The sequence below is a fragment of the Glycine max genome, chromosome 13 (genome assembly GCF_000004515.6).
Source record: "Glycine max cultivar Williams 82 chromosome 13, Glycine_max_v4.0, whole genome shotgun sequence".
Classification (NCBI taxonomy): domain Eukaryota; kingdom Viridiplantae; phylum Streptophyta; class Magnoliopsida; order Fabales; family Fabaceae; genus Glycine; species Glycine max.
Genome location: NC_038249.2, coordinates 31,886,197 through 31,912,955, shown reverse-complemented (window position 1 = coordinate 31,912,955; position 26,759 = coordinate 31,886,197). Strand labels below are relative to the sequence as shown.

General features: G+C 32.7%; 3 protein-coding genes across 3 annotated transcripts; 2 read left to right on the top strand and 1 right to left on the bottom strand.

Moving 5' to 3' along the window:
- Positions 1–1,599: 1,599 nt before the first annotated feature.
- Positions 1,600–3,531, top strand: LOC100817191 (protein DOS2). Its single transcript, XM_006594379.4, has one exon. It carries the CDS (start codon positions 1,863–1,865, stop codon positions 3,270–3,272), a length of 1,410 nt encoding a protein of 469 aa, XP_006594442.1. The 5' UTR covers positions 1,600–1,862; the 3' UTR covers positions 3,273–3,531.
- Positions 3,532–6,122: 2,591 nt separating this feature from the next.
- Positions 6,123–7,606, bottom strand: LOC100499906 (uncharacterized). Its single transcript, NM_001250824.2, is given in 4 exon segments — positions 6,123–6,363; positions 6,673–6,830; positions 6,924–7,037; positions 7,292–7,606. Coding segments are annotated over 4 exon segments (741 nt in total). The 5' UTR covers positions 7,554–7,606; the 3' UTR covers positions 6,123–6,156.
- A 4,452-nt stretch (positions 7,607–12,058) lies between these two features.
- On the top strand, positions 12,059–15,192 carry LOC100816656 (protein FAR1-RELATED SEQUENCE 7). The gene is made up of 2 exons (XM_003541593.5): positions 12,059–12,234; positions 12,585–15,192. Exon 2 carries the CDS (start codon positions 12,792–12,794, stop codon positions 15,078–15,080), a length of 2,289 nt encoding a protein of 762 aa, XP_003541641.1. The 5' UTR covers positions 12,059–12,234; positions 12,585–12,791; the 3' UTR covers positions 15,081–15,192.
- The last annotated feature ends 11,567 nt before the right edge of the window (positions 15,193–26,759 follow it).

Below are 26,759 nucleotides of genomic sequence, written 5' to 3'. Positions count from 1 at the left end.
ATATAATAGTGCAAATTGATATGATAATTACCAAACTAGTGTAAAGTTTTTTACGTAATGTAAGTCGTGCTTGCGGATGGAGTACAATAGAGAAGATAAAGTTGTACAAGTAATTAAAGTGTATTATATCCCAACTATGATTATTTTTATTATTTTTTAAGGATAAAGTATTTTTTTACCCTTTAAAACATTTTGAAACGTTGGTTGTTTTTTTTTTAATTTGTTTATAATCCTTATCCTTATATTTAGTAAAAGTGATATAGTTTTAGTTTTTTTTATCAGGGATTAAAAATATGTGTTTTTGAGTGAATGTAAAGACTACAATTGTATTAAATTTTTACTAAGACTAAAACTAACATGATATTTTTTGAGAATAAAAACATATTTAATCATTTTTTAAAAATAACAAAGGTAATGTCATTTACGTTTTTTTATAAGTTAAGAAAAAATGTAAGTGGTGTTTCTCATATATATCTACTTTTCAACCACATAATTCAATGAATGATAAATTGGATCCTGCTTAATAGCATTGATAGTTACTTAAATTGCATGAAAATGACAACTAAAAGGTTGTTATCAACATTTATACTGCTACTTTTTGTTCAGAATCTAACATAATCAGAAATTTCATAGTTATGTATTTTTCATAAATTTGTGTTAGTAAAAACATGAATATGAGGGACCTTAAGTTGTATTCATAGTTATATTGATATTGATTCCTATTTCTTGTATTTTAAAATCAACAATGCGTGCCGTATACTTTGGCTTGTTTTACTGAATTTACTTGTATCGTTTCTAATTAAACTTACATCAAGATCTAACAACATTCTAAAATAACTGTGCGAGGTCATCATAAATGTACAAATCATATATCCCATATTCAACATACATTTTTTAATTTGAAAATGAAAAAATGCTTAATATTACGAAGAATAGCTTACACGAAAGGTACGAAAAGGTAAATCAACGACTCAACGTTATTCCGTGCTTTCCGTCAAATTTATTTTAACCAATATTTTCACTTTAAAAAATCAGAGCCGTTCACTTTAGTTTTCGTGCAGTTTATTTTCGTAACAAATTACATTGTACTTTTAAAAATTTCAAATCCTTAATTTACTATTCCTTTTATTTCAAATAGATTGATTTTAACATTAAAAAAATTGTTTTCAATTTTTAATGAAGTGTTAAAAAAATTATCCAATTTTGTTCCCTACACTAAATTTTAAAAATAATTAATATATATTTATAGCTATTGAGAAGATATTAAAGATATTTTGGTAAAAAAAAAATTAACCAGCTTATTTATTGTTTTTCTTAATTTATGTGAAAAAATTTAAACATTAATAAATTTGAAATGAAGAGAGTATTTTCATTAATTATAAAGAATTCTCGTTTTAACTTTTGACTTAATAAAATTATTATTTATTTATTTCCTTTTTATTATGTTTTTAATGTTCCGTTCAATAAGAATATTAAGATAAATAACATTTTTGTAAAATTAGAGATGAAAGCAATTTTTGTACACAAAAACAAATTTTATTTTAAAAAATAAAATATCTAAGTCTACCATAACCGAACGCAAAATCCTGGTAATGAGGTGATTTAGTGACGCAGCGCCTAAACTAAAAAGGAGTGGTTTGAAATGGAAGATGGCATTGAAGTAGAACTAGAAGGAAAATTTTGAATAATTGGATGGATGTGATGCGATCGACGTGAAAGCGATTCCACATGCATCATATCACATCATATTATAAATCCACAATCATATACACACACATCCATTCTCCGTGCGCAAAATCCACAATTCATAATAAACCCTTTCTACTTTCCTCCAAATCCATACACAGCCTAAGCACCACGCCATGAACTTTTTCAAGTCCGTCTTCGCCGACGAGCCCGACGAGCCCGACTCTCCTCCGGCCGAATCGGACAACCCCGATCCGCCTCAGAGCCACCACGACTCCGCGTGGAGCTTCGGCGGCCTCATCCAAACCCTCGCCTCGAAATCCGAGTCCGTCCTCGAGAACTACCGTCGCGATCTCGAGGAATTCGGGTCCGGTTTGAGGAAGGAAACGGCGGTGATACGCGAAGCCGCCTCACGCGCCGTCCAAGACCTGCCGGCGTCGCTGGACGTCGGTGCGTCGGTGGCGCAGGAGTCGCTTGAGTCCGTCGGCCAAGCCATCGATGACATTGGCAGCACCGTTTGGAACTCGACAGCGCAGATTATCTCTCACGGTAGGGACTCTCTCTTAGCCTCTGATTTCGATTCCGATTCTTTCGATTCGAGCAATTACGATAATAACAATGCTAGCAAGAAACTGTTGAGCGGTAGTGGTAGCAGTGATCGTGGTTTGGATTTGAAACGGTATAGTAGGTTTGATACGCTGGTGCGTGCGCTTCAGTGTGATGTGAATACCTATTTGGAAGAGCCTGAGGATTTGGGGAATTTCAATGAGTGGAAATTAGGGTTTGAGGTGAATGAGAAGAGTGAGGAGATTCGGAATTTGATTGAAGAGAATGAAGTTGTTGATGAGATTTATGAGAAGGTTGTGCCTAGTAGGATTGATGATGAGAGTTTCTGGAGCAGGTATTTTTATAGGCTGGATAAGCTGAGGCAAGCTGAGGATACGAGGGCTAAGCTCGTGAAGCGTGCAATTTCCGGGGATGAAGAGGAGGATTTGACCTGGGATTTTGATGATGATGATGAAGGTGGTAATGATGGGTATGAGCCTTTAGGTGATACCCGTAGCGTTTCAGAGGTGAAGGAGGGAAAATCTGGTGACGGTGCCATGGATGGTGGTGATGTTGAGAATGTTCAGGCTGGGAAGAAGGATGATGGCAAGGTTGTTGAGAATGTTCAGATTAGGAAGAAGGATTTGGAGATAGAGGATGATGGAAAGAGTGTTTCTGCTCCTGAATTGAAAACTGATGTTGATGATAAGTCGGAGAATGTGTCATCTAATGTACCTGAGAATGTAAGTAGCAGTGGAGATAAGTTGGATGTTAAATGTGAAGAGAAAGAGGCATCAGAAGGGAAGACAGATAACGATAACAATGGTTCGTGCAAAGACAGTGATATTTCAGTTGTTTCAAGCCAGCCTTCAATGCCTGGGGAAGAAGACATTGGCTGGGATGAAATTGAAGATATTGAAAGCAATGATGAGAGTAAAGGGGCCACAAGTAGGATTGATTTGCGGAAGAGATTGAGTGTGGCAGACGAAGATGAGGATCTGAGTTGGGATATTGAAGATGATGATGAGGCTGCCAAATAATGAGCAGATTGTGGGTTCATATCATTGATGCTTTAATTATTAAACACAAATTGCTTATTAAGTGTATAATTCTTTCTTATAAATTAACAATGTAAATAAATTGTTTTTTACGTCTTATACAAGCTTAAGTCTGAAGGTGGACACCAGTTGAAAGTTTAATTTGTAAGTTCTTGTGGATTCTTCATCCTCTTTGAGGAAGGTTCTTGCACACCATATTCGGTGTACCTTTTTACAGGAAGGCATGTTCAGTTATTTGCAACTGCTATTTTAAAAAGGATTTGTATAATCATGTCATATGGAGCCACCTTATTACTGATATGTCAGCTGCACTTCAGTATGAATTTATTTAGTAGTATTAAGCTGGCAGCATCTTGTAATTGTCTGCATTTATATTAACATGGTAGACGGGTATGCAATAGGCTAAGCCTTTTCTCTCCCTAAACATTGCATACTTAAACATTAAACAGCCAGACAGAGCTGACAATAGGAACCTTTTATTCAGTCTTGTAATTAAATGAATGTCATCATTGTTGTATTATTTGTCACAGTAGACATTTCAAAAGGTTACCACATTAACTAATGAGTTTAAACATGACTTAGCAGATAGAGGTAGTTTTGAAATATTACGTTTGCGTAAAAGAATTTTGTTAATTTTGCTGTTTGAATATGTTGAAGGAATTTATTAAATCCTAGGAGACTCGAGCACCATGTGAATGATTCTTCTCACAAAATCTTTTTGTTCGTGAACAATCCAATTCGTGAGTTCATAACTTGTAATTTATAAACTCATTCATTCCATATCGATAATCTTGATGACTTAACTCTTAATCATAAATTAAAGGGTATAAAAAACTTAGGTGTATAAAAAATCTTTCTAGAAAATGTTGCGATAAGCTTTGCCTCTTTAGAGTTACTAGTAGTCGTTGTTTGCATGCCATCTCTTAAGGTCATTGCCTTTTATTATCCTTGATTTTTAATGATGTGGGGAGAGAGCTCTATGATTTTAAGAAGTCGCGTTAAGACTTTCTTCTATGCGTATGAATTGGTTTAGATTGGGTGATTTGCACCCCAATCCTTCCTATTGGTGGGTTGAGCTGCTCTTTAACGATTTTGTTTTCCTTATTGAACTTTGAATGTCAGATTAGTATCCTGGCGATCTTCTGCGATATAAGCCGTACTTGAAAACAATAAAATATTTGTTCTTGATTATAGAGCAATCATTATCTATCTAAATTCAAAATAAACCCAGAAGAAAAACATGCTTTATTATTTTCCGGCGGAGGAGAAGGTATTGAAGAGGGTGGATTGGTGAGGGTCGGTGAAAGGAGAAGAGGACTCTAATATTATTTTTTAAAATTTATTCCGGTACAAGATGTCTATGGTAGTCCCTCATTTATCTTAGCTCTTGATTGTAAAGAGACCATATCAAACGGACTACATTTGTTTCCTACAGTAGGAGACCTATTGAAGTTTTCCACCCTAGAAGGGGTTAGGGTTCTCTCTAGGAATTTTCTAGTGGGACTGTGGGAGAGATATAAACACAAACTTTTGTGTCACGAGACCTTTGTGACTTTTCCCCCAGAAGCAGTCTAAATTGATAAACCATAATAATAAGAGTAAACCATTTTTCTTCTACAGTAACTAGTTCTCCCGAGTATTGTACGTCTTGCAATGGTTTATGGACCTTTTTTACAAGCTTTTCTCCTTTTGGTGAGAATTCTTTTGTAATTAATATGCTAATTGATGTGATGAAAAAATTATGACAACTTGGATGAATAATTATAGAAACATTAGTGCAATTGCAATTCATTGGCACATAATTACTATCAATTCGTTATTTAACTCAAAATTTTAGTATAATTATTTAGATCCAAGACCTGATAGCTTATAGCCTTTCGTTTGAGCATTTTTCTAGTCAAGATTCCCCTACGTACTTTTTGCAATACAGGAAGAGTGCACGTAGTAGCATTATTGGGTGTTCAAAGTTCCTTTGACTAGAAGCTTCTATCTTTGGCTGGAAAAACGTGAAAATGTATATGGCATGGTTCTTATTACAGAAATCAAATGTTGGTTGACTATGATTCTATCTTAGAAAACTTAGCAATGGTTAAATTGGAAAGTAACCGACAGCATAAACTTCTGTAATCTGTAGGCGATTAACTCAAAAACAACTTGTATTATTTTCCAATATTACTTGTTATATGGCCAAACATTCAATACGCAAAAAACTTAAGCAGTTGACTGCACAAATTCATGTTTCAAGTTAGAGAAATGCCAAAAACACTTTTTCTTATTGAGTGAAATTTATATAGATTTCACTACACATGTAGGTCTCAGATTGAGTTCTCTATTTGATTGATCTCATTCCCAAACTAGTAACAGGAGAGAGTACGAGAGTGTATTGAAAGGAATGTTAAAGAATGTCATGTTAACACTCATTGAAAATATGCAATTGGGCAGTGTATCAAATAATAGTGGATTGTACGACCCTGAGCAAAATTAGCGAGGTCAACATTACAGAGTTATCATACACATTGTACCTAAACAATTTTGTTGACACAATGCTCGGTGGTGCTACGATATGCCATATACTACTGTATACATAGCATTAAATTGATAGACAACTCACTTCAAACAAAGCAAACAGAAAATATTTCGCAAGGGAGATTCTTATATCACGCATACATACAATTGTAAAGCTTTAAATTTCATGTCATCAAAAGTATCATAAGCTGTAAGGGAGTACAAGAGAAGCACGGTGTTATTATGTTTCACAATACTTCCTACGGTATACTATAAAGAAGCAACATAGTCACAAAAAATAAAAATAAAGAAGCAACATAGTCTTTTTGAATTTGTTTGGTATTACTCAACCTCGATATGACTAATTATTTGCCTCCCTGAGGATCCTTAAGATGGAAAGGAAGAGGTTGAGTATGTCAAGATAAAGAGTAACAGAGGCTCCAATGTACTCATCATAAGTGAAACGCTTGATCAGGTTGTCAGTGTCATACACAATGTAGCCAGAGAATATCATAGCACCAATTGCACCATAGATAGCATGGGCAGTAGGTCCAAGAGGGAAGAACATCTGCATCCATCATATACATAGATATTAAGCCAGAGGAAAATGGCAAGCAAAGCATCCATCATGAGCAATGATACACAAACACCCACTTATTTTAAACGCCCCACCAACACCTTTCATTTCTCTCTTCCTATCACATCATAAACCCTATAATACCTATATTTTCCTCTCTTTTTTCTCTATCTCTAGGTGTCTTATAGCATAATGGGTGTCTATAAAACATTTTTCCATCCATCATAAACATACATAATGCACTCATCATGAAATTTTACATAAAAAAAATGATTAGTTAAGAGGAAATAAGAGAGGGACCTGCATCATGCCAGTGAGGATGAGAGTAATGAGGGAGGTGAACAATATTGGGCCAAGGAAGCTAAAATCCTTGCCCTTCTTGGACGCCCAAAAGGCATAGCCAGTAAGAGATGAAACCACAGCGGAGGTCAAAATCAAAGCCTCAAGCACAATTTTCCCTGCATTTCACATTCATTTCAGATCAACAATTTAAAACCCTTCATTTAACCTCCATCAATTTCTACAAATCGAAAAAAAAAAAAAAAACGAACCGTCGGTGTTGGCACAGGTGACTCCGATGGTGGAACTGATCGACACGGTGAAGAGTGCAAGCAAGATGTAATTATGAGGATGCTTCTGCTGGTACTTCAACAGGGGAATCAAAACTGCAAAATAATTTCAGATCCCTAATCAGAGATCTATAAAATTGTTCCAAACCCTAAAAATTCCAACATTGCTTAGTAACCGAGAACAAGCATAATTTATTTATTTTTTTATCGGCAAATGTTAATGGTTAATTTTTTTGTTAGCGGAGAAACCCACGACCTTCAACTCCGAACAAGGATAATTTATAAACATACTCCTCTGACACAAGCATCAAAGCGGACAATAACTGGAATAAGGAATGAGGGAGACGTACAGATGAAGGGAAGGAAGAGGAGGATGAGGAGGAGGGTGGAATTGCCCTTGAGGAGGTCATTGATTGGAGTATAGAAAACGGTGGTGACGGAGACGAGGGTGGTGAGGACGATCTGCGCGGAGAGGATGCCGTAGACCTTGCGGATGAAACCCCATCGGAGCTGGTTCTCGCCGACGCTCAGCCCTGGGTAGAGGGTTTCTCCTGATTCGAGGTCGAATTCCTCGGTCTTCGCGCGAGTGTATAGCTGTTGTGGCTCAAACATCTTTTCTTTTCTCTTCGGAATCAATGGGACCAATCAACCAACCTTCTTCTTCTTCTTCTTCTTCTTGATCCAAACTCTCATATATGGGTTATCGGTCTTTGCTATTCTCACACCGCTGTTGTTTCTGAATAGTCACAGGCACCGCGATGACGTTGAATTGCAAATTGGGACCCCCTCACGATCATCGACCATTTTGGTAGTATTTGGGTTTTTTTATTTTTTTCTCGTTAGTATTTCCTTTATCTTCCGAAATTGCCTCATACGCGGTATTGACTAGAAAAGGGGTCTCCTCGATTTTACGTTAAGGAAATCAAGAAATTTATGGGTTATCCTGTCCTCCTAGCTGCACCAACTTGTAATAAAACATTTCAATCAACATGTGAAATACACTACTATCTAATTACGATATAAAAAACCAATAACTTTTGGCAAGAGTCATAATAATCTCCTTATTTTAACTAACTGGTCTAGAGTTAAAATTCTGACTAATTTATAGATATGAAATAAATCATATTTAAAAAAATATTTATTTTGTATGCTTGAGATTCCCGACAAAAATTAGTGCATGTTTGGAACTGTGCTGAAACCCATTGAATGCATGTATTTCATGGTCAAACTTCAAGCAAGGTTAGGGTAGCTTTTGTAAAATTAATTTTTACTTATGGGTCTTTCATTTCTCTTATTTGTCCTTCACTCAAACCTGATTTTAATCACTTCTTTAATTGGACTATTTTATATTAATATCATGATTATCACTAAAAAATTATGATATAAAAATTGAGTAATGTTATATTTTCTTGTAAAATTTATAAATAAAATATTAAATAAAAAGTAAATATAGTATGTGATATTTTGAAAACAAAAAAAATATTTAGTGAAATATTAAATTAAAAAATATATTTAATATTTTGAAAATACAAAAAAAACATTAAATATTTACGATATAAAATAAACAAGAAAATCATTACTAAGAAATTGTTCCAAAAAAATATACATCTCTCTTTAGTCTCAAATATAAGAAGAAGAAAAACATACTTTTATATGTGTTAAATATAAGAAAATTTTAACTAATTTTATATTATTATTTCTAAAATATCTTTTATTTAATTGAAAAGCAAGTTTCAATGATTCTCTTGCCCTTGATACCAAGTTTTAATAAAGGGTGAGTTGAGAAAATTTTGCTTTTTAATTAAAATTGATGTAATTAAATGTGATCAACTAATTTTCTTAATTAATGAATGTGTAGAACTTGACAAATTTGTCTCCAAAAGATAAAAATTCAAATTTTAGTCTCCTAAAATGAAAAAATTGCAACAAATTCATCTATATGTTAACTTTTATTCGTTACCGTTAATGAAATAGTCTATATTATACATTCATGGACGAATTTGTCAACGTTGCACAAATTCTAAGACCAAAATGACTATTTATCCAAAATATAATTTAATCTACATCTTTCTCACTTTTTTAATCGTTGCAAAAATATATTACAATAAGCACTTAAAAAAATAGCTAAACAAACATAATAATAAACATAATATTAATTAATAAACATAATTTGTCTACTTTGAAATTTTTATTGTGACAACATTAAGTAGTGATAAAATCAAGTTAGGTCTCATTTTTTTAAGAATTAACTTAATGTCCATGCATTTTTGTTTGAATCTCATATTTTTGGTAAAGTACTGCTTCATTAGAAATTAATTTCAGAACAATAGACAGATTATACTTATTATTATATTTGTTGTAACTTATGTTTGTTTTCCTATTTTTTAAGTGTTTATTGTATGTTATGTTTTCAACGATTAAAAAAGGGAAGATAAAGATTAAATTATATTTTTGGTAAATAATTATTTTTGTCTTTGAATGTCGAGAACGCTAACAAATTTGTCCTTTAATGTGTCACGTAAACTCTTTCATTAACGATAATATACATAATTTAATGAATGGATGAATTTGTCACACTTTTTTCACTTTTAGGACTTAAACTTTAATTTTCATCTTTTGGGGGACGAATTTATTAATGTTTTACACACTCGGAAACAAAAATGATTATTTATCTTAAAAGAAATATAAGATGATATTGAATTGTTGATAGTTGTTGGCTTGTATATTTTACATAATTTTTACTGAATAAAATATAATATTTACTTTATTAATAAAAAATGAATTAAAATTACTGAACAACAACTACATAACTTTTAATCTATAATTTTTTGTAAATTTTTTTTATCTAAAATATAAGTCAACAAGATTAAAAAGATTTTCATTTTATTGGGATTATTAATCTTCAATTAACGCAGTAAAAAAGTCTTTAATTAATGTGTAGTGCCACAATTACGTGTTCGTGCTTATCTTTTAACGGTTCTAAAATCCATTTCAAGTGCTATCTTATCTGACCCGTCCACCCTCCGTATCAATGGCATCAATTTTTTACACAACAAAAAAGTACAGATCCCACATTCAACAAACCTGCTTAAAAATAAAATAGCTCAATAACTATAAATTCAATTGTATTAGTCGGACTCAGCACGCCCATTCCAGGGATGCTCGACTTAGTAAACATCCATCGAATAAGAACTCGACTGTCATAAATAAGAAAAAATAGAAACTCTCGTTATAATTAATTGTGCTTATATAAGGTAATTAGGCTAATAGATTAAAGGATCTCTATCTATCCCCCCGTAAGGACATTAGATAATCTAAGATGATTTTTAACCTGATATATATTCTTACACTTTATCTTTGTGTGGTTAACTTAATGTCTAAATATCTTTGCAAGTACCATTTTATAAGGAAAAGACGTAGATCAATCATTTACATCACTAATGTTAGTTGCTTAAAATATTTTTAATAGGTGAAATTTAAATTGTTCATTTGAGTTCTTTATTCTATGTTAATTAATCCCTAAATATCACATCATAGTTAAATAACTCATAAGCAATTGTTGCTTATATAAGTAATTAAAGCTTAATTTTAAACAATTCAATGTTACACTATAGATCACCTCCAAATCCAATGATAAAAAAATTAAACAATTATATTTAAAAATAAGCAACATGATGCTTTTATAAATTTTCTTCACCTAGAAAGAAGAAGAAAAAGAAAGACATCTCTACACCAACAAATTGTACAAGAAACAAGTCTAATGTCACTAAAGTCATGTTAACTATTTAAAAAAAAATAATTGTAAAATTAAATATTAAAATAACTTGAATGATTGACCCAATTACGTTGTATTCACATGTGAAAGAATAATTTATTTAGTTAGTGTAAAATTTTCTTAAGTCAACAACAATTATGTATCACAAATAAAATTAATTTTTGACTCATTGAATTAAAGATAGGGGTGAAAGTAAGTCAGACCATCCATGAAAGCCTCTGACTCAACCTATTTAAGGCTTGACTTGACCCAACTCATTTAGTAAAAAGATCAAACTCAAACTTTTTTTTTTAAAAAAAACTATTTAGTTAAATAGGCTAAACCACAAACCTTAAGAAAAGTCTATTAAGTCTAATGGCCCGTCCGTTTAACAATAATATTTTAAAATAAAAAATATTATTATTAATATGATATATATATATATATATATATATATATATATATATATATATATTGTAAGTATTTTATTTAAACTATAAAGTTATTTTAATAATTTGACGATTTGAATCATTTTAATTAATGTTTGAAATATGCTAATTTTTATAAGCATAGATGAGTAACAGAAATATATACTCTTTTTTCTTGACAAGACTTAAAAGATTTTGATAGTATGTTACACGTAATGTTTGTAGGCAAATTTTGTCCATATTTTGTGATTTAAAATCGTCTTATTATTTTTAATGAAAATCCTTGATTTTGTTTTTTTAAAAAATATTTTTATACTTCTTAATATGAAAAAGACATTTAAATGATCTAATGGACTTGTCAAGCTTTTGCAAAGGTTGAATTTAAGTCTAAAAATGTGTTCCTTATGTGTAATAGGTCTAGACTTAGGTTACAAAAATATAAAAAGACAAATTAGACTAGATTTAGGAGAGATCTAGAGTAATCCATTTTCATGCATAGTTGAAGGATATTCATAATCTTTAACTCATAAAAAAATTTAAAATTTAAAATGAAGTAAATTTTGTTTCACAATAAAAAAAAAACAGAAAAAAACATAGTACAAATAACAATATATCTTATTTTATTTTTTAAAAAAAGAGAAAATAATGGTAGAGTTTAATAGTAAAGAAATAATGTAAAATAATTTTATAATATCTTTTATTTATAAATTATTATTGATATAATTTTTAAAATAATTTTATTAATATTAATAAGTGTATAATACACGCTTATTTTGGTTAGATGATTCTGATTGCATAATCTTTTGTACTATGATGACAGATGTTGGAGTTTATTGGATGCATTTGACACGGTTTTGCAGGAAAAAAATAATTCCCACAAACATTATGGTAATCGGATTCGGATCCGGATCCGGATCCTATTTATATCCCAATCCTACACTGCCATTGCCAACGCCAAACTCAAAGTGGAGAAGAAACGTGAACACATTCACCGTTTTTTCTATCTTCTTCTTTTAAATTCCTTCCTTTTCTTTTGATTCCGCTCTTCTAATCGTCGTTCCAATTTCACAGTTTTCTATACATCTCCCAACCATTCCATCGATGCTTCAAGGTAAATTTTGTTTATGAAACCCTAACTTCTTGATCTATTTCCTGCTGCGTTGACTTTCGTTGTTATTTTATGATTTCGCTCAAAACTTCAATTTACTCCAAACGATTGTTTTGTATTAGTTACTCCTTATATTCATTCCTGTAATTGCCTTTATTTCGTTTTTTATTCTTACTTCAAAGTTTCATGGTTATTTCTCCTCCATATTATTATATTTATATATTGTCAAATTGTTTCTTCACCGAGATAATGGGAAAAATGTGCCTGAAGAATTAGGATAGGGGTGATTAAATTTTTAAGTAAGTCCATGGATGTGTTGAAGTTTGTATCTTATACAACTCTGTATATTTCAGTTATTACAGGAATAGGTTCCTTCGCCATAGCATATGCAACTGGAATGTGCTTCTGCTTGACTCGAAAGAGGTAGGTGGAAGAAAAGAAAAGTTAATATATAACTTCCTAAAAGCCTGTAAGAGTTTGAAACACTGCAGTTTTCGCCTAAGATTTTTCTCCATTGTCCATATGGATAATTAGAATTTAATGGATAAGAACTTGGGACCATGATTGTGAAGGATCATTTTGTTGGTACTGAACTGGCAATGAGTAATACTTGTGTGGAGGAGGGAATAGATTTCTCTTGTGACCCATACATAGGGTTAGAATTTGATACAGCTGATGAAGCACTTAAGTATTACACTTCATATGCCAATCGAACAGGGTTTAAAGTTCGGATTGGTCAGCTTTATCGATCAAGAACTGATGGGTCAGTTTCTTCTCGAAGATTTGTGTGCTCGAAGGAGGGACATCAACTTAGTTCAAGAACTGACTGTCCAGCATTCATAAGGGTACAACTAAATGGTTCTGGAAAGTGGGTGGTTGATCATTTTCATAAGGACCATAATCACCATCTTGAAATCAGTGGTGAAAATTGCACTCCAACATTGCAACCGAAGGGTGCTGGTGCTACAGTTATCAACTCTCTTACTGAGTTTCCTCGCAGGACGAGGAAGAAATTGCTTGAAGAAGCCAATGATGAGTCCTCTTGTCCCTTTGGCATTATTGATTTCAAGCGTCTGAGAAAGGAAGAACTTGAAGGACAGTCCAGGACTGAACCATATGTGGGTCAAGAGTTCAGTTCACCTAACGAAGCCTACCAATTTTATCATGCATATGCAGCGCATTTGGGTTTTGGAGTTCGAATTGGTCAATTGTTTCGTTCTAAGAATGATGGGTCGATCACATCCCGCAGATTTGTTTGCTCTAAAGAGGGGTTCCAGCACCCTTCAAGAGTTGGTTGTGGGGCTTATTTAAGGATTAAGAGACAGCCATCGGGAAAGTGGATAGTGGACCGCCTCCGAAAAGATCATAACCATGATCTGGACTCTGAAAAGGTGGGCAGGGCAAAAAGTCTTCCTGCTTCTAATATTTTGGCTGAAGAGGTAGATACTGGATTGTTAAATGGTGACTTATTTAGAATAGATAACTACCCTGTCCCTAGAGGAGGTAGGCAAAATCACATTAGAAGTGAGTGGTATGGCATTCTTTTAGAGTATTTTCAATCAAGACAAGCAGAAGATACTGGATTCTTTTATGCCATGGAAGTTGACAATGGAAATTGCATGAACATATTTTGGGCAGATGGAAGATCTAGATATTCATGTAGTCACTTTGGTGATGTCCTTGTCTTAGACACATCATACCGAAAAACTGTCTATTTGGTACCATTTGCTACTTTTGTTGGAGTCAACCATCACAAGCAACCTGTGCTTCTTGGATGTGCTCTAATTGCTGATGAATCTGAAGAATCTTTCACTTGGTTGTTTCAGACATGGCTTAGGGCAATGTCTGGCCGGCTGCCTCTGACAGTTATCGCAGATCAAGACATTGCAATCCAGAGGGCAATAGCAAAAGTCTTTCCTGTAACCCATCATCGCTTTTCTTTGTGGCAAATTAAGGCAAAGGAACAAGAGAACATGGGTCTGATGGGTAATGGCTTTACAAAAGATTATGAAAAGTGTGTTTACCAGAGTCAGACAGTTGATGAATTTGACGCCACATGGAATGTCCTACTCAACAAATATGGATTGAAGGACGATGCTTGGCTAAAAGAAATGTATCAGAAGCGTGCATCTTGGGTTCCATTATATTTAAAGGGCACATTTTTTGCTGGCATTCCCATGAATGAGAGCCTTGATTCATTCTTTGGTGCACTTTTAAATGCCCAGACACCTCTCATGGAGTTCATTCCTCGGTATGAAAGGGGTCTCGAGCGACGCCGTGAAGAAGAAAGAAAAGAGGATTTTAACACTTCTAATTTTCAACCCATTTTGCAAACTAAAGAACCAGTAGAAGAACAATGTAGAAGGCTTTACACTCTTACTGTTTTCAAAATATTTCAGAAAGAGCTTTTGCAGTGCTTTAGCTATCTTGGGTTTAAAATATTTGAGGAAGGGGGTCTGAGCAGATATATGGTGCGTAGATGTGGAAATGATATGGAGAAGCATGTAGTTACATTTAATGCATCAAATCTCAGCATTAGTTGTAGCTGTCAGATGTTTGAATATGAAGGTGTTCTTTGTAGACACGTGTTGAGGGTTTTCCAGATATTGCAATTAAGAGAAGTCCCTTCTCGCTACATCTTACACCGATGGACAAGAAATGCCGAGGATGGTGTTTTTCCTGACATGGAATCATGGAGTAGCTCTCAGGAACTAAAAAATTTGATGCTATGGAGTCTAAGAGAAACTGCATCTAAATACATAGATGCTGGTGCAACATCCTTTGAAAAGTATAAACTTGCCTTTGAAATTTTGCGCGAGGGTGGGAGAAAGCTTTGTTGGCACAGGTGAATGTTCTGTGAGGTTGTGCATACATGTTGTACAATTATTTTTTTGTAGCTTTAACTGTTTCTTTTGGTGGGATTTTAGCTCTTCTAATCAAATACCTACATTTTCCATCCTACTTGGTATTTCTTCATTTTTAAGTTAAGCAATGCATGGTTCAGATTGCTGGTTTTACTAAAATATTTTTAAGTTACTCACTGGAGATTACTTGCTCCATAGATGGAGTGGTTGATACCAGTTTAAGTAGGTCTAGAAACCGAAACCCCGTGCTCGTGATAATGAGTGACGTTGGTTTCCATCTTAATTGAGTATTTAACGAAGTTGCACCAGCCATTTCTGTTGCTGGGTTTGATCGTAATGAAAATCAGAATGGTTTTCCAGTGAGCAACATCTTTTTTAAGATGGATCTCTTGTCCTCCTAAATCTTTGCAATCATCTTCTCTGTCTGTATGATGTTTTTCCTACCTATATTGAAAATATGGTAAAGGTAAAAGGGGGTTGAGTGGGTATGATGATGTGAATTCAAACTGATTACTTCGGTACCATATTCCCCATCCTTGAGCTTGAAAGCAGATTTCACGGTGGTTTCTGTGTTTGTACATGTTTTGATCAAAGTTTGCAAATTGAGTTTGAATGAATTTTATTTTGTAAAAAGTGTTTGCAAAAACAACCTTTCCTTTCATTTCATGACAATGGAAGCAAAATTCAGTTATAATCACTCTCAACTGAAAATTAAACAGATTTTTTCAGTTTTACTTCTTAAACGTATGTTAAAGCCTATCACCTAAAATCAAGAAGTCCTTTGAAAGCCACGCATGCCCATTTAACCTTCAAACCAGATCTAATTTGACTGTTTGTAATGCGAGACAAACAAGCAACGGACTACGCTGTTTAGTCTATAGAAAGAGAAACATCTCATACTTGAGAATAGTTTTCTAAATTTAGATCTAGCAGTCCTCTTACAACGCAAGCGTCCACGGAATTTTCCATTCAAATACGATGTTTTAATTGCATTGCTGAGGGCACAACGTTCTTTGGTGGTAGAATGCTGTTTCAAATTAATATCCACTAGTTTTTATTGATTTTTATTGCTTTGGACCTGTTTTCAGACCAATTTTATCGATTCCTATCATACTTTTTGTGTGTGTGACAAATTAATTGTATTTATAAAACTTAAATATGCTTTATTTTTCAAATTTAGGACTTTATGATTTAATATAAGCTTTTTTAAGACTTGATTTAACCTTATGGAAATTTAATAATAAAGTCTCTAAAGTAGATTAAAAAATTACTTTCCAACATGTTAAACAAAACTTGAGGCCCATTTAGTGTCTTGATCTGATAGAATTGACTACACTTTTGCTATATCCACTCCTCACTTTTGCTAATACACTCTTTTTTCTATAAATATTTATCAAAATATTCTTAATTTTGGAAACTAATACACCCCCCTTACGCTTCCTCCCTCTAGGTACAGGATTCTGCCAAATAGACATGGAAACATAATGAATTATGCGTCCCAATTTGAAACCTGTATATTACATTACCATTGGGTAGCAAAATTGGAGTAAGGGAATATAAAATCGTGATTTATTGAAGCAAGACAAAAAATCCCTATTTTTGGCTTCTTCCCCTTTTCCTCGTTTTACATAGAACATACAAACGCTAACTACATAGGAACAGATAATACCTCCTATTATAAAACATAACAATTGATTACAACAATAAGAGCCTTACAATTACAAATCGAGCAACTCAAATCACTGCAGCAAAAATCCCGCATAAATCATCCTTTTTAGAATCCACTAACATATATACTACAAGCCATATCCCACACGTCATAATATGAGACACCGTAACCACATACTTTAAGCATATGAACCATGCCAACACGGCTTGAAGGCATGATGATTTCCAGAAATCCTCATGCCAACCCCTGTTTACAGAATCACCATTTGGTAAAAGGGGAGTGTATTAGTTTCTGGGACACAGGATATTTTGGTAAAACAAATTACAAAAGGGATTGTATTAGCAATAAGAAAGAGTGAAAATAGTAACTGCCACACGATTATCTTGTTATAATCATGTTTGTTGCACTAACAACATATAATAATTTTATTATATTCCTTATTCTATCCTTTTTTTTGATGAGTTAATTTATCCTTTATCCTATATGTTGGTCTAATATATATATTTTTTATCTTGAGGGAGCAACTAAGATAGAAAGCAACATCTCTCTTCGTACATTATTATATATATATAGAGAGAAATATGAGAGGATGTATCAACTATGTCAGAATGAGAATCATGAGTTTCAACTGTTAGATTACAATAAAAGATCAAGATATAATATTTTAAATTTAAATTAAATTTTTATTTAATCATAAAATCTCTAAAATATTGACTAAACAAAAAATTAAATATTTTAAAGATTTAATTTATGTCATCTTAAATTTTTTTAAATATAGCACTATCACGATGATGGTCAACGTTACTTTCACTATCATCACTCACCATCATTATAATCAGAGTCATATCAACTGTCCTCACTACCAATGTGATCTGCGTCCTTATACTTCTATAAATAACAATTGCTTATGAAGTTATGATTTTTAAAAAAATTCTTATCATTTTATGAATGGATAATTTAAGTGAGTCGTTTAAGGTTTTGTTCAAAATTATACCATTGAAGAAAATATGTATAAATTGTTTAACTAGTGGGGATCAATTAATAAAAGATAAAAAAACTCAAAATAATTTACTTAAGTTACACCCATTATTGAAAATATTCTAAGTCATGTCCACGTGCTCCAAATAGGAACAACCGAACAAAAGATGCTAAGAATACTTGTGGTTTCCTTTGCTGCTAGCAGAAAGATTTCTCTTGGAAGCAAATAATTGAACTGGGCTGAGGGAAAATTAGACACAATATAAAATAGATTAAGGACAAGGCATAGTGGTTTCTGATTAATTTGCAATCGGAAAGCAATGCAGAAGGAAAACAAATTATAATCATTTGACCCTTATTGTTGCAGCAAATATTATATTTATATTATATTCCTTTGAACACTAATGCAAAAAATATTTTTTGGAACAATTTTTTAGAACAGTAAAAGAATCATTTTTTTTTAAAAAAATACTATGATATTTTTTAAAATCAATATTTTTAGAGCGATCGTAAATAAATCATTCTAAAAGTTACTTTTTAGAACAATTTTAATTTAATCCGTTCTAAAAACTTGGTTTAGAACGATTGTAAATTAAACTGATCTTAAATGTTCCCGCTCAACCAAATCCAGAACTCTCTTGCAAAACCCTCGAGCTTCTGAATCTTCAATGAACGACGTTAATAGAATCCTCGTCGGCGCTTCCGAATCCCTCAACGAACAATGTGAATCTTCTCCTTCTCTGCAGTGGCATGAATCCTCGTGCATCTTCCAATTCGAGGTCAATTCTTGCTAATCCTCTTCCTCCACTTCTTCTTCTCCATCATCGACGGTGGTGGTTGATAATTTAACGATATACGTGTGTGGCGTCAATTCTAGGGTTGGACTGCGATATCTTCAACCACGCTTTTCAGTTATTCAGGGATTGAGAAACTGCAATGTGGAGGCGCTTGCTACTGCAACTCTCGTTGAAGCCATTAGAGAGGCTCGATCAAGAGCCTAGAACCCTTCAGGCCAGTCATAATATTTATGCTGAATTTCCAAGTATAAAGTATAAGGAGTTTAAGATCTTAAATAAATTAACAAGTAAAAAAGTCTTAGAAGAATATCTTAATTTAAATTTAATGCATTATTATCATTAAATATGTTTACTGCAATAAGTCAAATTATTAAGTTTAAAAGAATTTTTTTAATAACTTAAAGTCTAACATTTTACTCCGATTTTGGAGTTTTAATTTGATTACTTTAAAGATATCAGCACATCTTTTTTAACACGCGCTCTACAGTAGCATCTTTGATTACTTTTATATATTAAAAATCCGGATAAAAAAGAAAATGCATCTACTTTTTTTTTTTAATTCAAAAAATCTATCTACTTTAAATAACTGAGAAAAGAAGATCAATTAACAATCACTTTATCTAGAAGAGTTATATAAATTAACCTAATTAAATCCACCATCTAAACAGCATCTTTCTTTTCTGCATTGGTTTTCTCTCTCTCTAACTCAGATACATAATCTATTTCCCTAATCCTTATGGGTCGACAGTGTCGTGCTGAGGCCTTGTGGCCGCTATTGTTCTTAACGTTCATGTTCATAATTGTTCTGATTACGATAGACCATGCGTCAACTGGGATTTTTATATTTTTGGGTTCCATATTGGGTTTGTTCCTATGGTATTGGTTAGGATCGCTTGTATTAGATCGTGACAACTGGGATAACTCACACGACGTGGATGATGAGAGAACGAGAGAGTTTCAAAACATTGAGTCGTCTAATGCTAGTGATCCGCAGAATTCTCTCCCTCTCACAAGGACTCGCATTGTGATCGCGAGTGTAAGGGCTCGAAGGGAACCTTGGCAAGATGTACAACCATTTTCTTTTGCCCCAAGAGCACATGCTGCTAGGCTATCCATGAGAGCCTTGCCCCCCGCTATATGTTTTCAGGGTGATGACGAATCCCAACGTGATTGTCCTATTTGCATGGAAGATTTCAAGAATGGAGAGTTAATTCAACCTTTTGGAGTTTGTGTCCATGAGTTTCATTTGTCATGCGTTAACTCTTGGTTACTCGGTGGTGGAAAGACTACTTGTCCGGTTTGTCGCAAGGATTTATCAATTAGTGTAGACTAGATGCACTTATTATTAAGTAAGATTATATCTTCCATGTTTAGAATGTCTTTTTAATTAGTGAATGAAATGTAGATTCAGTGAAACTTTTTATGTATTTAATTATGTTGTATATATGTACTGGTTTTGATTTAGAATCAAAAGCTAGGTAGCTAGGTCACTGGCGTTACTCCTTTTTCTTTGATGCATTGATTGCTGTTACTCAGTCACTCTATGATCTCTCTGCTTACCATCTTATGGGTACTTCAATTCCTATAAGAAAAAAAATATTATAGTAAAGTTTACTTATCATATCTATTCTCTCTCTAGATGTCCATGATGAGTACTAGGTATCACACGATTACTTTTGTATATCTTAAAAAACAAATCCGTACCAATCCATTAAGGATTGTGTTACTTAAATAATAAGTCAAAGAATAAAAAGACGTTAAGAGTCAAACGAGAATCATGCACGCCATATCTTTCGCATTCAGTTTTTTAAACAAATTAGTGTACTATTTAATTTTAATTTTAATGTTTTTCTTTTCTTAAAACAAAAAAATAAAGTAAATGTATATTTTTTTTCACTTAATTGCGAGGCACAAGGCCCAAACAGAAAATAGAGAAAACGTGGGAATGCAACTCCAATAAGAAACTACATGTATATCTTTTTTTCTTGTGCTAAAATAGGAAACTCCTCACCAGAAAACTAAGGGCTAATTTCTAGGTATTAAAATTTATTTAAGGATTGATGTCTTCCCAAAAATGTTTTTCCACACGCACACATTAAGACATCCTATATCTTTAAGCAAGGGAATCAGGGATATTGGAATGGGAGATGATAACTGCAGGAAATAAAAAAAACCTTCATGACCTAAACTTGCTAGATAGTTAATTGTTCAACAGAATTCTTGTTTAACTAAACGTGAATAGAATCCAATTAATTTTCTCTTTAGATTTTTAAACCAACGTACAACTTAGCTAAAGCACAATTTCCTGACAATTACGTCACAAATATAGCAGAAATTGGTCTAATCTGAGAGTAGCTACAACGAGCAATTAACATGAATTGACTACGTCCAATACCAATACGATTGCTAATTTTATAATACTGTTGCTTAGGGTTTTTTTTTATACCAGAGATGTATTTCTCAAGTTGGTTACTTAAAATTAAGCTCTTGCCTTTATAAACAACAGTTTCCTATGATTTTCTAAAAAAAACCTTATCATTTTTAGGGTGGGTCATTTTTTTTTGAGTAAGGGTAAGTCATTTAAGGATAAACCATTTAAGAATGACTCAATTATACAATTGAAGCAAAACGTGTAGGAGTCCGTTAACTATACTATATCATGAGGGATGAATCTATGTGTAAAACAATGTGGACAATTGGCCTCACAAAATAAATTATTTTATTTGAATATATTAAATAAATATTTTTTTTGTTCCCATAAAAAAATAGATGTTGCCCACATAAGATAATTATTTATGATCTTCATTTGTTCTAACAAGGATGGACGACTACAACTCATTTGAAAATTTTAAATTTTTTGTTATATATTGGGATTGCTATTGTATTGGACATGCATGGATAACTCACATGATAACGAAACAAAAGGATCTCAAAACACAAGAATTGGAGACATTGAGTATGAGGGTAGAGAAAGTTTTCTTCCATATACAACAACTTGTCCATGAATTTAAGGATGAAGAGTTAATTCAACCTTTTGGAGTGTATGTCCATGAATTTCATTCGACATGCATTAACGCTTGGCTACTTGGTGGAAAAACTTGTCCTGTTTATCGCAGGGAATGGTCAATTACTATCTACTAGAGGCACATAGTAAGATCTTCTTCCATGTTTATATTGTTTTTTAGTGAGTGAAATTGTGGATTCAATGGAACTCACGCAGAAATCCTAGCAGCCATGAGATTCATTGAAATTGTTCGGAGTAATGTTGGACCAATCTTTGGCTGGAGTGCAACTCTATGCTTGTGGTGGCTGCTTTCCAATTAGCGGAACTTGTTCCTTGGCAACTCAAACAATGGAGAAAGTGTCATAGCTTCCCAAATGCAGTTTCGTATCTTGCATATTTTTAGAGAAGACAATATTTGTGCTGACAGTCTTGCAGCCTTCGGTGTGCATAACACAGGTTTCTGTTGGTGGAACTTTCTCCCAGCTTTCATTTTGTCTAGCCTTAGTCGTAATAGATCTAACCTTCCTTCTTTCAGGTTTCATTTATGATCCTACTTTTTTGGTATCTTTGATCATCATGGGTTCGGCCTAGTCCCCTCATGATTTTGTATTGTTTTTGCTATCTTTTTTACCTAGTTGGAATTTGGTTCCCTACCCTTGCCTTTCCTTCCTTAATTAAAAAAAAAAGGATTTTAAAGATGTAAATGTAAGTTTTTTTTGTCATTAGTGGCTTGATTTAATTCAATCTATACTTCTTGACACAAGCACGTACTTCATGTGATGTATGTCCTCTTAAATAATATTTTTTTTTATCTCGAACCTAGGGTTTATTAAGAAAAAGCGATAATGACAAATTTAGAGTTTAGTTAGAAAATAAATAAGATCTGTCAATAATTATTTTCATCAAGGATCGAATTCAAGTAATATATAAATAATTTAACCTAAGTATAATATATGACAACATGATAAAGATATTTTCATTAAAGAATCTGATTTCATTTATGTTAATGATGGACGGAAAAATAAATTTACAAATTAAAACTAACGAATTAGGATAGTTTTTATCCTATTTTCTTCTTTAAACGGATCCAGTGTGCTTTTTATTAAATTTAATTTGCGTCATTCTTTTGTTCTTGATACTTTTTGTATTAATCATTAATTAGCATCATTTATTTCATGTTAGTTGTGGGATCACCCATAACTGTCTAGAGGCTATATTGCAAGTACGTGGTACTTTAATTTCTTTCTTTAGAAAAAAAGAGCATTAGAGCATTATAATATGATATATAGAATTTCTGCCGGTACAAGCACTTTTTTTTAAGGGAGGACGCAAACACTTCATTGTCAATATTTCATTTCTTTTCATCTACCTCGTTTTGTGAAATTATATTATTTATCATATTTATACTTTTCTTTATGTACATGAGAATTAGGTGTCTCTCAATCGAACAAAATTACTCTAGCTCCATTCATTTTGTTAATTAAATAACAAGTCAAAGAATAATTAAAAAAATAAGACAAGAAATTAAATTAAAATTATGCACGCCACATATTTCGTATACAGTTTTTTAAACAAATTAATGTACTATTTAATTTTAAAACAAGCAAGAAAGTAACTGCTGTTTGTGGGTTAGTCTAATTGACCCAAGATATAAAGTTCTCATGGAAAGGGGAATGAAATAGCTAATTTTGAAGGGGTTTTGGGTGAGGAAAAGTTTGGAATAAAATAGTCCCCTTTAAAGGTGGTTATTTTTTTGCATGAATATATGGTTTTACAGGACAGAAATACTATAAAGCAAAATTTGTGTAAAAGAGACATATTAGATGATAATAATCTGTGGTGTGTTGGGTGTCAAGGAGAAACCTGAATCCCCAAAACATTTGTGTTTTTTTCAATGTCATTGAAATGACTGGGGTTATTTCCCAGTTTCATCAATTTATGATCTTGCATCGTGGATGGGGAAGGATAGTGGTGTGGACTTTGTGGGAAGGCTCAGAATAGAAGGGTGTTTGAGGGGAAACATGTTAATATAAAGGATGATGCTGTTGAGTCTGTAAATATATTACTTCTTGAAAGTGGTTAAAAGGGAGGAGGGGTTTTGTATATCCTGTCTTTTTTTTTATTAGGTAGAAATTGAATACGTTAACAGAAAATCTACAACAGATACACATTCTGTTCAGCTAGATCCTCTTGGTTGTATAGTCTCTGTCTTCGTGTTTGCATGTTAATGTATCAGGCCATTTTGGTTAATTGTCTTGCTTTGTACTTTGCTGGATTTTGTAGGAGTAGTACAACTTGTACTTCTCTTACTAATAAAAATTCTATCGCTCTTTAAAAAAAAATACATAAAACAACAAACAAAGAAATTTGTGAAGTCTGATACCAATTGGAATTTGATTAAATAAAACCAATGCAAATGAAATGCCACCGAGCATCGTGCTCAAAATAGGAACAAAAGTGCTGAGAATAATTGTGATTTCCTTAATTTGCTGCAAGCAAAAAGATTCCTCTTGGAAGCCAATAGTTCAGCTAGGCTGCAGGAAAATTAGATGCCCTTAAATAGATCAAGGACAAGGCATAATGATTGCTGATTAATTTGCAGTAAAAAATTAACAAGAAAAAATTTATAATCAATAAGATTTCAGATTCGATGGCGTTAACAAAGGAAAGTGAGTTACGAGTTTCTCATCTTAATCTAACATACCACGACCTGACCAAAGTTATATTAAGAAACATACAGATGACGTTTTTAATTCAAATAATTTATCTCATAATTTTTCTTCTAAATTTGAAAGGTATATTTTAATTTATTTGTAGCTAATAAAATAAATGTTTAGTTTTATATGAAATAAATATTTATTGTTAATAACGAAAACAAAAAACATCTATCATACTTTTTTTTTTCTGTTTAGAATATGGTAATACATGAGAAATTTGTTGATTTTACTTTTTATTTTTCTCTAGTACAAGCTTGTTTGATGGTTAGGATGAAAAAAAATTAAGTATGATAAATAAACATATCTTGTTTTAATCTATTATTCACTAAGCTAATAGGTTCCATTTATCTTGTTTATTTGTTTTAATATTGCATTCATTAATTCAAAGTTTAATATTTCAAAATGAAACTTTGGTTAGAAAGGAATAGAACATGCTAGATGTATTTTTCTTTTTTTTTTTCACCCTTAATTTCATGTCCTTTCCTGCTGTTATGTTATCATTTATTCTTTGTTTAATCTTGATCACCAAATGATTCCCGTAAAGGTCAAGAGAGTATCTAAACTTATGTTTGAAAAAACAGAACTAAGAATGTATAATAATTAATAAGGAAAAACAATGAACCGAGAATCTTCTTGTGTGAAGACTCAACGCAATAGAGAACCTGGTTTGGAATTGGTTGGTAGCATCACTTGTTGTTGTTGTTGGTTCCTTTACGTTTCTCAGAAAATACCAATTGAATTATGGTAGCAAGAGTAGATGGCCAGTCTCACCAGTCTAAGGCAAATAGAATGACGTGAACATAAATTGGCGAGTGGATAATGTAAATAAAAAGAAAACCACTGAATTGCTCTATCTTTATGTTTTCTTCTTTACGCCCTCTGTTTTGCATTGCTAGGTGGCATATCATATTTATCTTACCACACCACACACTCATGTGAAACTGCGGTTAAAATCATATTTCTATATTGACTAATAATATCACTAAAATAATGTTATGTAAATGAATCTTCACTTTAAAAGTTAGCTATCAGAATCCAAAATTAAATTAACTGTGTCTTTGGCAAATCTAGTATAGAATGTACTTGCTTTTTGTGGACACACGCACACTCAGCCTCATAATTGTTGACTTATGTTTCACATCAGGAACCGCTTTGGCGTTCTACTCTTCTAATGGGACAAATGTCTCAATTAATTTATGGTCATAAAAAATGTCTCGTTGGGAATGGAATTTGGGCTGCATCTGAGTACTTAGCGGATTAGAATTCACACTTCTGCCTCCAGTGCCGTGCTAGAGAGCAAATTTTGTAATCTTTTATGTTTTGTTTTATAGGAGTTATGAAAGTTGTCTTCTGCTTAACCATGGACTTTTTTTTCTTAACTTTATTTTTAAGTTCTCATTCTTTTGTGGAACAGCAAAGAACTTAAGATGAGTGATGAGTCAGTCACTAGTATCCACTCTCAAGGGTGTCCTTGTCATGATTTGAACATTTACTTCTTATCTACTGAAAGATGAAGTTGCACGTACAATGGAACTTTATGCCAAAGACATTAATATATGCAGTAATTAGGTAGGTTGGAGGTTCAAGCATATCAAGGATTGAAAGTGGTGGTAAGAGGATGCTTATTAATGAAAAACTACGACCAAGTGTTCCATATGAGAGAGTTTGAATCCATGTGATTTGTGTGGAGTAAACTCTAATTTCGTTCCTTAAAATTGTATGTGTTTCTTAACTCAATAAAATTATTATTTTTATCCATAAAATGACAATAAAAGTATAGTAAAAAATTTGAAATTAATTATTTTTTTGTAAAGTCAGGAGTGAAGATTCTGTATAATTGAAGAATAAAATGGCCGACACTTCTATTTAATTTTAAAGACTAAAATGAGAACTTAAAGTGAGCTTTACCTGACATCTCTTTTTGCAGGATCCAATAAGAAAAATCCCAGGGTGTGTTATCACTATTTAGTAGACAAATTATATGATACCCTCTGAGATTTAAGGATTTTGGTATTATTATAGCAAAACTATCACTCCCTCTCTTCCTTTTTTTTTTTTGTCTAAACTCATTAAAATATTGGCCTAAAAAAACAACTGTAACAGAACATGTCTGAGGAAAATCTGGATAAGGTCTACCCCAATAATGAACTCTCATCTTCTATTGTGTATTTTACTTCAAAACATTCGCGAGCATGCTACAGGCGCCATAAATGTGCTTCGAGAGTTGTGGTAGAGAATCCAGTTCTTGAGTCTTTTGCTTTATTCCATTCTATATACTTTATGCCTGTGGTCAAGTAGGGTACTGTGCTTTGCTACATAGGCAACGGAATAGGTTTTGGTATATAACCGTATAGAGGTATAACCGTTTTCCTTTTTCTGTTTTTTATACTTCACTAGAATAATGTATACTTTTTCTCAAACGAAGTCCGTTACTTGTCCTTTCTAACTCGAGAAAAAGTTCTGATTCTACTTTAAGAAATGCCAGGGAATTTAAGATGA